The sequence below is a fragment of the Engystomops pustulosus genome, chromosome 4 (genome assembly GCF_040894005.1).
Source record: "Engystomops pustulosus chromosome 4, aEngPut4.maternal, whole genome shotgun sequence".
NCBI lineage: Eukaryota > Metazoa > Chordata > Amphibia > Anura > Leptodactylidae > Engystomops > Engystomops pustulosus.
In genome coordinates, this window is record NC_092414.1 from 121,561,731 (window position 1) to 121,573,784 (window position 12,054).

The window sequence follows — 12,054 nt, forward strand, 5'->3', positions numbered from 1 at the left end:
CCCACGATTGCTTCATTTGACTGGACGACCAGATGAAAAAGGTGTGTTTTGCCCCAAACTTCTTCCATTTAAGGATTATTGATGCGACTATGCTCTTTTTCCAGTTCTGTGCCTTGCCACAATTCTGTCTTTGAGCTCCTTGGGTAGTTCCTTAGACCTCATGATTCTCATGTACCCTGACATGCACTGTGAGCTGTGAGGTTGTATATAGACCGGTGTGTGGCTTTCCTATTCAAGTTCAATCAGCTTAGTTAAACACAGCTTGAATCCAATGAAGGAGTAGAACCACCTCAAGGAGGATCAGAAGGAAATGACCATTTGATATTTCAGTTTTTCTTGTTTAATAAATTAGCAACAATATCTACATTTCTGTGTTTTATTATGCAAAATAGGGTGCAGAGCACAACAGTTTTGTAGATAATGGGGCAGATTTACTTACCCGGTCCAGCGCGTTCTCTGCGGTGGATTCGGGTCCGGTCGGGATTCACTAAGGTAGTTCCTCCGACGTCCACCAGGTGGCGCTGCTGCGCTGAAGTCCACTGAAATGCACTCAAGTACACCGGCCTATTCCTGGTGAAGGTAAGTGCAAGCTCCGCAACACTTTTGCTTTTTAAATGCGGTGGTTTTTCCGAATCCGTCGGGTTTACGTTCGGCCATGCCCCCGATTACCGCTGCGTGCATTCCAGCGCCGATGCGCCAAAATCCGATCATGTGCGCCAAGATCCAGGGGCAATACAGTGAAAATCGGCGCAAATCGGAAATATTCGGGCAACACGCCGGGAAAACGCGAATTGGGCCCTTAGTAAATGACCCCCATTGTGTCCATGCTGTCAGCTCAGCATAAAAAAGTGGTTTGTATATCAGTAGTGATTATGGTAGGGGCACATTTAATAATGATCTTGTGCCAGTTTTCTGTTGGACTTTGCACATTCTTTTATGTGCAAATTGCTTGAAATATCAGTGCCACATAAGTGTCAAGCATGACTCATTTGTGTTGTGGCTTTAAAAATACCCAGAACACCCTATGTTAAAGGTGGACCAAAAAACAGTTGGTGCATGTGATCATATTGCACCAGCTTTACATTTTTTTCATTGTTTCTTGTCCTTTTGAAAAAAATTATAACTGACCAAAGGACACTACATGCATGAGACTCCATTTGGCAGAGCAAATGGTATTTACTCTTTCCAACCTGCCAGTGCTAGCTAGGGCCGACCACACCAGGAGGTCTCTTTGTGATCAAAGATTGGGAGGAAGCTTGTTTGTGCACCACATGTGAGCAAGGCTTGCAAAGAAGAGGAGATCAAAGGATTAGAAGGCCTGTGGGTTGCTTTCCTGCCAGAAAGCCAGAACAGACAATAGAGATATCATAGCTGTCCATAACTGGGACATAATTCATAATTATGGTTCCTAAGTTACAGGGGAGAGTAAGGATCGAGATACCCTATGTTCTTTAACATATAGTGACTGCATGTTCTGTGAGAATCATCAGCGCGCATTGTCTGTGTGGTTGAGGTGCCTTCGGCCGTCTTAGTAAATCTGTGGGTGGTGACATTAAGTTGGTCTTGGTGCTAAATGCTTGGGGGTAAATTTTGCGTAAGGATGCCATTTAGTGTGTGGAGCTTAAGGGCATCCCGCAGTTGGGCTCGAGATTGGGAGTTCATCACAGTGCACACTGTCATTAGTATAGAAAAACAGGTAGGATGTGTAAAAGGACAACTATATTCAATAGTATATAGCAAGAAATATCAATTTATTTATACAAAACACTAAACACTGACATTTAAAAACATTTAAAATGAGCACTCCAAGAATAAAGTGCTATCCACAGTGCATGACAATAACAAGTGCACACTGTCAGGGCAGTGCGGGAAATGCCAGATTCATGCAAAATGAGGCCACAATTAATGATTTTGACGCACCCTGCACACTACACAAAGTGCAGTTTGCACTGTTTTAGTTAAAAGTGGCCCATAATCGCAATACTGGAAGGCTTTCCCTTTACTTTCTTTTAGTGGCTTCTGTTCCAATTTTGGTTTACATTGCTCTTCACATGTAGATAAGTTTATTTATACACGTGGGATGGTCTGATGGTGGTCTGATGTTTTTATTCAGCAAAAAAGTCAAATGTTTGTAATTTTACAATTTTTTTTAAAATGGTGCATGTCCACCCCTTGTGGCGAAACATGTCGGGGGGGGGGGGCTACTGTGTGAATGTTTTTAGAATCATCAGTTCCTTCAGGCAACTTTAAAATTTTCGTATGAATGTGTGTTTGCAGTGAGTGCTCAGATAATAGGGCAAGCATATAGGAATCCTCCCTTCCCCTCTCCCCTCCTCCCCTTAGCACGCTTAGTCCGTATGTTAGAGTATACATGCACTCAACTAGACTCTGCATGGTGCGATCTCTAAAGGGGAAGAGGCTTTGCGGGATAGGGTCCACACACCTATAGAGCACCAGCTCAGTCCCGTGGCTACCTTAGCGGTTACATTGGAGAGCCATAACGGAGCAGCACGATTGCTACACAGTACTGTGGGGCACTCCTACTGTTGTATATGCCCTCGAGTATACTGCCTTCAGTAAGAACTGTTTGAGAAATTTTAAACATTTTTCTTTTTTTTGGTTGGTCCACTTTTAAGTACAGAATTAAAAGTTAAGTTTTATTGACCAATGGGTACAAATGTCCTAATGGACAAATTATTTGCTATGTGAATGTCCATAACTGCAACATTATTGGACAATTTATGGGGCAAAAAAATTTTTTTTTTTTGGTGCAAAAAGAAGCACATTAGATACATCAAGTTGTGATAAATCCCTCCTATTGTTATTTCCATTGAGCTGGTAGGTCACAATTCTCTGACCCTCAGTACAGTTACTTTTAATCTCACACTGTAAGGGGACTTACACCCATTGGTTCACCATTGGTTTCTGGAAAAAATGCAAATAAGTTTTCCAGGATGGGACAAGGAAAACTATGCCTCTTTCGTGTCGCATTCTGGAAAACATATTTGCATATTTCCCATTGTATTGTAAAGTGACATTTGTTTACTCTTTTTTTGTAATTATGTCAAATGGTTGAATCCATTTTACACCCCAAACTTGAAAAAATTGTTCTACTTTAAATAATATTCCTAGTTAGTTCAATTATGACATGATTTTTTAACTCCAAGGCAGAAGACTTTCACCTACACATCTTCACAGCTTATTTTTCTATCCTTGAATTGTACTCATTATTGTCCTTTGGCTTTCTGTACATAGTATAAGTAGGTCCCCTTAGGTATGTTACTGGAGCCAAGTGATATTATGACAAATTGCTCCAAGGATATAGTTTAAATCACCTACAGATTTGGTGTAAGAACATATCAGTTTCATTAAATTTCAACATGTACTTTTCTGACCTTCACTTAACAGCTGCTTTGATTTCGTATACTACCACATTGCACTGAGGATTCTGTTAACTTGAGAATCTCAGGAAAATTCAGGAAGAAACAAACTGTAATTTAATTTAAATGATAAATGCTGGCCTGTATTATTCACTACTCAGCAGACTAAATGATGCATTTTGTGTATATAAAAACCTACTATCCAAAAAACAAGGTCAAGTTCAGCAGCAATTTTTAATTGAATCGAATGCATTTTAAATGAAGAATGAAGTTTACATATGTAGCAGTGTTATAGATGAAGGCATTACATACCATTTATTTCAATGCTATATTATACATTAAATGCAAATTTTGCTACATTATGAAATGTAATGTTCCACCTGCCGGTTATATCAGCTCCGGACTCCGGATATTTTAAGATACAGAATGGGTGCAGGCTATAACTCTACCTCCAAGCATGGCCCACTTTATGCCCCTCCATTCCCTGGTGGTATAAGTGGGAAAATAATTGCAATTCTTGGGCAGAAATTACCATTATTTCAAGGCTTGCTTGCCAAAAAAGTGGCATACAAGCCTTGATAAATTTCCACCCCATTTTCTTCTAATTCTCAAAGTCAGGACTCAAGTGCAGAATTTCATCATTTGGAATGCTAAATTGAAGTATGTATTTATGCTTTTAAAAAATCTATTCTTAAACTAAATTGTTTTTTTTTATTTTAGGAATCATAAAGGGCTTTAATGTGATATTATGACAAAAATGGTATTGTTAAATTTATATGACTTATGTTGCAGAAAAAAAGGGATTAGTTTAAAGTGACAGGAATGTCATTTTTAGCTGGTGATAAATTCTAATAGCCTACTGTCACATCTGCGCCTGCTCTCTGCGTCTCCTCTATCTGTGCTGGTAGGATTAGGAGGCACTGAGTTTTTCATCATCCTGCAGTCTGAACTAAGTTCTATGGCTGTCTGACCTGATGTCTGCCATACTCCTTACTGATTCAGTCTTGAAAGAGTTAACACTGTGGATCTGTAATTGCTTTCTCCTTCCACCTGTGGCAGGGCCTAGGTACCCTAAAAGTGTCAAGTGTAGCGTTGACTCATTGCTGGTAAAACTGCTATGTTGCTGTGTTCACTAGCTTCTCTTGCATTCTCTAGTTCTGGTTTCTGATCTCTTGCCTGTGTTTTGACTACTCTATTTGGATTGTGATTTGTTTATTGTTATTTCCCCACTGTTGCTGAATCGGATTGTATACCTTGCCTTATTGTGTTTGTTTGTCTGTATTGTTACGTGCTCACACCTTACCCAGGGAGGGTAAGTCGCCCAGTTATTGGCCTCCGTTTAGGGGGGAACCAATAAGTAGGTAGGGACAGATTGGGGGTCTCAGTGTCAGGGCTCACTGTCCTTGTTTGTGTCCTGCCTTTATATCTACGCTATGCTGATTTTAAAAATGCCTTTGTCAGCATTCTGAATCATTTCACATTACCTGGCTCCTTGCCAGCAGTGAGTAGTTAGCCCAGAGGAAAGGTGTGGGGGGGGGTGTTAGCTGCAGCAACCTGGATGAATGAGGAGGAGTGGAGACTAACATGGTCACACACAGGCTGCATGGAAGTAGGCAAGTATTAAAATCCATGTTCATCTGTAGAATATTTTTATTAAGACCAGTACTGGTATGCAAATATTGGTAATCAAAGGAGCTGTTAGATTTTAATAAGGAGTATTGGCTAGTTGCTTCTTTTTTCATTTTTAATTCGTTAGAGCAATACAAAAATGTCTGCAAAGTTTAACATAACCTGAAAAAAATTAATTGCCATAAACCTAATAAATAGATACATGATATTTTAAATGATGCAATCACCATACAAATTGAGACACTGAAAATAAAAAAAAACCTAGAGTTGTAATCCTAAAGTTGAAGTAGTAACATAATATACCACTGCTAGCAATGATGATCTACAAATCAAATTTTAATAAATCCAGATTAAATGAGGCACTGAATATAAACTGCTCTTAAACAAATTCCAGCACTTAATTTAAAGTGGCCCATTCTGAAAGTTTACTATTTCTTTAAGAATCTATTCAATATTTTTATAAATTAATATGTAACATTTGCAAAAATGTAAAACACACTTTCCTAACACCATAGGGTAGCTTTATCAAGCTATCTGCACTGGAATTCCAGTGTAACACATTCATCAAGGTTTTTAGACCATATTTTGACACTTTTCAAATGTGTACAAAAAAGGGTCATGGCCTCAGAGAAAGGAGGTGTGGCTTTGGTGCACCAAAATTAAAAGTAGGTCATCAAAATTTGTTGCAGTGAACTTGAGCAACTAAAGATGCCTTACTGTAAAAGGCATAAATAATTTAGCATCATTTACAAAAATAAAAATAGTAAAGTGTAATAACAATTAAAAAAAATACATACCTGCCTCATTGTACCTTGGGAAAGTTAGGGTCAAGAACAACTGCTGCAATAAAGACCTGAAATAAATGTTTAATACAGTCAGTTTTTTCATTAACTGTTAATAAAGGAAAGCAATATTTATTTTAATTAAACAGGTCACATTTTTATGTAATATAATGTATATATAAATCTATAACTTTTTTATTTTTACACGTAAAGAGCTCTGTGAGGGCTTGTTTTCTGCGTAACAAATTGCACTTCATAGTGTCAGTATTAATTATTCCATGCCATGCACTGGGAAGCTGGAAAAAATTCCAAATGCAGTGAAAATGGTGAAAAAACGTATTTGCACCATTTTCTTATGGGCTTGGATTTTACAGCTCTCACTGTGTTCCCCAAATGACATGTCTACTTTTAGTTTTTATAATGTTTTCATACATTTACAAAAATGAAAACCTCCTGTAAAATTTTTGGGGGGATTTTGCCATCTACTGGCGCTAATAACTTTTTAAAACTTTGTTGTATGTGGGTGGTTTGGCAGTATGTGGGTGGTTTGGAAGGGGATTTTCCTCCTCATTCATTAAAATGTGCAAATTGCACATTGTAATGAAATGGTTAAAACGAGACAGCCTAGACTGTCATGGCGACATGCACCGTTATCTTTTTGAAGCTGCCCGCACAGCGGCCGGAGTGCTTTTGGAGGAGCTATAGATCATTGACGAAACCATGATACCAGCATGTACTGTGACATACTGAGGAAGAGCATAAATGTTAATAACCCTGAACACACCTCCAAGACGACCCCTGCCATGCTAAAGAAATTAGGGCTACGGGCAGATACACGCAACAGTTAAAATCGGTTATCTGCTGCCTGTGTTTTGAATAGTCAGCAAACCGCTGCACTACATGCAATAACATCTCCATAGCATGATGCTGCCACCATAATGTTTCAGTGTTGGGATTTTGTTTGGTAGGTGATGAGCAGTGCCTTTTCTCCACAAGGCATTTGTTAAATTTTCATCTCATCAGACCAGAGAATCTTTTTTCTCATGGTCTGGGAGTACTTCATGTATTTTTATAAAACTGTACGCAGGCTTTCATATGTCTTCCACTGAGGAGAGGCTTCCGTTGGCCCACTCTGACATAAAGCCCTTACTCTTCTTCAAAGCTCTTCTCCTATGATTGCTTAGTATTACTGGATGGTCAGGTTGAGGAAGAGTTGTGGTCATTCCAACCTTTTTCTATTTAAGAATAATGGAGGCCACTGTGCTCTTAGGAACCTTGAGTGCTGCAGAAATCCTTGTGCCTTGCCACAAATCTATCCCTGGGAATTCCTTAGACCTCATGATTCTCATGTGCTCTGACATGTACTGTGAGCGGTAAGATCTTATTTAGACAGGTGTGTGCTTTTTATAATTAAGTCCAATCAGTATAAATAAACACAGCTGGACTCCATCACAAGGAGGATCAGAAGGAAATGGACTGCATGTGAGTTAAATATGAGTGTCATCTCAAAGGGTCTGAATAAATTAGCAAAAATATCTACATTTCTGTTTTTTTCCTTTGTTGAGTTTTTTTGAGGGAACAGTAAATTTATTAGATGTATAAAGTGTGCACAGACTACTTTACTACTACTACTGCATTGCCACATCTTTAATTTTGTTCGATGAAAGACAGAATAAAATATTTACATAAATGTGAGGGGTGTAAAACTAATGGGTAAACTTTAAAAAGGTAGTTTGGTGATAGACAAACCCGTATTAAAATTAAAGTTGGTCAAAGGATCACTGCAGATCCTTCCAGCCATCAACTTTTATTGCGAGAGGAAATTTCATTCAAAAAAATGTTTCCCTACAAGTATGGTAAAGTAGTTTAACTGGATCATCTAGGACTATTTCAATGAGATTGCTTTTATGACCAAAACTTTTTAAGTTGAATATAGAGTGAAAGAATACATAAATCATTAATTATCTTAAATAACCAGGTCTAATAAAAGAACTTACCAAGCAGCAGCAGAGGCCCACCATCCAAGATTTAAAACATCTGCTATGGTAGGCTATAATTAAAGGACACATTTGTTATAAAGAGATAGATATTATGTTGCTATATAGTGCAAAGTAATATATCATACCACAAACACAGAACGAGGGGCAGCTGTTTTTGCTGGCTCTTCAACTGGATCACATACTGACTGGTAGTCATAAGACTTATTAAATGCATATACAGAGATGTTGACAAGTTGTCTCATCAAGTTTGGATCAATCTCCCCAAAGAATCTTCCAATCTAGAAATAAAAAACATAAACAACATTCAATTTTCTTCCAAAAATGCTTTCAAAAAGGGCTTATTTATTGCAGAATTAACTTGTTGAGGCGGTTTGATTGGTATTTTCTTGAGGTACATATAACCTGTGGGTTTTTTTTTTTATTATACCTTGCATTGTAGGATAAGCAAAATTATTTATTAGGATGTAAACCTCAGATTACGCTACCACTATTTAAAAGTTTATAAAGTAGTGATTCATGTTATTACCACCATGGCTATTGCAGGAGGAGCCTGATTGTTTATTCTAGTCCGGTTTCTACTGATATCACACAGGCACTACTATGCCATCATGATTACATTCAGGTGTGGATTCACCATTCTTCATTAAATCATAAAGGATAAAGGATATTGTTAGACCATGATGCATCAACCGGTTATGTAATATTTGGTACTGAGTGACTATAAAGAGGTCTCTGCTGTTCCAGGGAATCCCCCTTTCCGACTTCAGCCTGTTCCCTTGTAGCCCAGATGTTATTGATTCTCTTGGCAGAGCACAGGAGCACCGACACAGGTCATTGGAAAATCCAACCGCTTAACCATATAGGGTAATTCCCGATCTCTGGGAGGGTTCCCCCTGACACAAGGTTACTTAACAGTCTTTTATCTGAATTTTGACTGACAAAATTCAAACCCCATAGGAGGCATTACCAGTGAGCTATATGTTCAACTACTATTTATGGGAGGAGTAACTAAAGCTTAAATAGTGTTGTTCTGCATTTCAAGCCTATGGCACTGAAAAATAGTAAAAAGAGATATCTCTATTTATCACTACATTGTTATATAAAGCATATAATAAATAGTATTACATTTAATCAATAAAATATATGACACAAAGTGAATTACACACTGTATAATGACACTACCATGTCTACCATTACAATATAGTAAACCATACAGGCATTACAGTAAAAAAATCCCCAGTGGAAATGCTTTCCCAGTCTGCATGTGACATGTCAATTATACTGGTGTGGAAAAAAGTTGCAATGCAAATGTTGCAAAGGTTCAGCTACACCCCTGGCTATGGCAAAGTATTTTTTGCATTAGAAACTTGCCAATTTACGGATTAATAAAGGGGTAAATCCAGAGGCCATTTCAATAACATGTGCAGGTACACGAAAAGTTTATTTTTTTTCCATCACAAAGTATCATTTTGGTTTCAAGAATTGTGATACTTCACTAATTATTGGTATTCAATTCCAAATGTATGGTATCAAAGAAACAAAATAGAAAAAATAAGCCAGAAAGAATTGTAATAGTTGTTTGAAATAGGAGGTATTATTACCCACCAAAACACATCATATAAAAATGTATAATACAAAAACGGTGTTAATAAATACACATTTGATAAAGGAAGCAGTTGGTTTACAAACACCAACATTTACAAAGACCTCCAATAAGTTTATATCATGTCACTGTTCTCTATGTTCTTATATTAAAAGTACTTTTATAACTTTTTCCTGTATGTGTTTGATAATTGAATATACTCTGTTATGTTAAACATTGTATCACACATGTGTATTTTAGCTATGAGAAAGCCCAAATGAAAACTGACATCTTCTAAGATTTAATTTCAATAAATGAAGCTTCGAAACTTTTGACAGTGTTAGAACCTCTTCTTTTAACACCTTCAAGTTCCGAAATGTCTTTTTATTTGCAATAGTGCTTTAGTAAAAGGATACTCAAAAGTAAAAATAATTCCAACCATTATGATGGTTTGCAACCTAAAAGTAGTGAATATTGTATTGCTAAAATAACTTTAATAAATTTATCTTAATAATTCCCCATTCAGATAAAATACTTTAGTATAAAATAGGAAAAAGGTTATTACAGGACCACATAAGCAATTTTATCTCAACTATAACATGTTTGAAAATTAAACTTCATACAGTTTTCTTATTCTGTATGCCAAGTTTATGCAAAGGCTTAGCATCTGCAATACATTTTCCTAAATTTTCTGTGTAAAACAATCCTTTCACATGTAAGGTGTTTCAAAGTTTAAAAATATTAACTTGAACATTAAAATATCCAATTTATATATATTTCACAAATAGTTATCTTCAAAAATGTTATGCGGTAAAAGACCCCTTTTTGGCTTATAAATGGTATGCCGAAGTTCCAGTGAGGTTGCAATACTTATTGCCCCTGTCCCAGTAGAGATAAAGAAAGTCAAAGCCATACCTGAGTGTTGTAACTCTTTTGATTTGACATTAATAGGAAACCACCATCATCAAGAATTATGCAGTCTAATTGCTGTAAAATATGAAATACATTTTATTAAGATACTTTTAAGCCTTTTACTGGAAAAATAAGATGCAAACTTTTGAAGATATAGTTTTCCAACCACAATGGTGAAGTCAACAACAGGACAGCCTTGTGACCTATAGCAGCATTGGGATCAACTGGCTTTCATTCTACAGCCTCTTTCATGGGCTGCAAACAAGGTGCCCAAATTCTGCTCACACGCCGATGAGCATATAAAAGACTGCTTGAACTTTGGCAGGAATAGGATATCCCCTGAGGTTTTAATCTTGGGGAGTCAGCTCATACACGGCCATGTGTATGAGCCCATTATACAATGTGGAAACCTTTTATAGCTGCAAAATCCAAAAGCTAACATACGTTCCACAAACACGTTTGTGCGCAAGAGGTTTAAAGCGTTGGTCCTCATAGAAAGGCCTATTGATAACATGTATATGTGAGTAACTGTGTAACAACTGCAGCAAATAAATGTTTTATAACCCTGTAATCTACCAAAAATAAATAGATATTGGGGCATATTTACTTACCCGGCCCATTCGCGATCCAGCGGCGCGTTCTCTGAACAGGATTCGGGTCCGGCCGGGATTTATGAAGGTAGTTCCTCCGCCGTCCACCAGGTGGCGCTGCTGCGCTGAAAATCATCTGAACGCGCCGGAATACACCGAGCTGGACCAGGTGAAGGTGAGCGCTTCCCAAGCGACACATTTTCGGTTTTTAAATGTGGCGGTTTTTCCGAATCCGTCGGCTTTTCGTTCGGCCATGCCCCCCGATTTCCGTCGCGTGCATGCCAGCGCCGATGCGCCACAATTCGATCGCGTGCGCCAAAATCCCGGGGCAATTCAGGTACAATCGGTGCAAATCGGAAATATTCGGGTAACACGGCGGGAAAACGCGAATCGGGCCCTTAGTAAATGACCCCCAATATATTGTCACATCTGCTGGCATCGACAAAATTACATTCACACTATCGTTTGGCAGTGATATATTTCTTAAAATGAACAATAAGTGGCACATTTTCATGAAACTCTATATATCATATTTTTCTATAAAATATCACTGATCACCGGCTCCCCCAACTGGGAAAACACAGCTGTAAACTCCAGATTCCTACTTTATACAAGTTTGAGAACTCTTACCGAGCTGTCTAGTTTACAGTTGCAGACTTCATCCATCCGGCACTGGAGAGGGGAAATGGAAAATTGTATTCATTAAAAAAAGACACAAAGGAATATGATCAAACTCTGGCATTTTCCCCCAGACAGCAGCACATTATTCATGAGACAAGCAGAAAATCACATTGTTAACAGTAGATTGAGTAAATTGCGAAGACTTTTGTTTTTTAAATTTACAACGTTGTGTCAACAGAATATAAATGATTCTAATATGTTTGTTAGAAATAAACTATGCTATGCTTTTGTCCTTTTATATGTTATGCCCAGCAGCGTTTATTGTAATGATTACAATGAAGAATGGCGCTGATTAATATGTTAAATGTCACAGTGAGACAAATCTTACTTTTAATGTTCTGCTCATTAGATCAGTATTCAACTTATGTGGTTACATTTCCTGTGTCAATGGACTGAACAAGAGCTAAACTACTTGTTAAACATTCCTTCTATAATTAGATTATCATCGTTGTAGCCCCTTACATAGAGCCACTGCTCATTTCATATTTGCTCAACTTT

General features: G+C 37.6%; 1 protein-coding gene across 14 annotated transcripts in view; it reads right to left on the reverse strand.

Annotated features, from left to right (window-relative positions):
* The window catches only part of CACNA2D1 (calcium voltage-gated channel auxiliary subunit alpha2delta 1), a 472,576-nt gene that overhangs the window by 21,059 nt on the left and 439,463 nt on the right, over positions 1-12,054 (reverse strand). For all 14 annotated transcript variants that reach the window (XM_072147264.1, XM_072147265.1, XM_072147262.1 and 11 more), the window contains 5 exons: positions 11,506-11,547; positions 10,289-10,360; positions 7,917-8,069; positions 7,789-7,841; positions 5,807-5,862 (listed from right to left, as the gene is read on the reverse strand). In XM_072147264.1, coding sequence (XP_072003365.1) covers positions 5,807-5,862; positions 7,789-7,841; positions 7,917-8,069; positions 10,289-10,360; positions 11,506-11,547 — 376 coding nt within the window. The remainder of the gene's footprint in view (positions 1-5,806; positions 5,863-7,788; positions 7,842-7,916; positions 8,070-10,288; positions 10,361-11,505; positions 11,548-12,054) is intronic.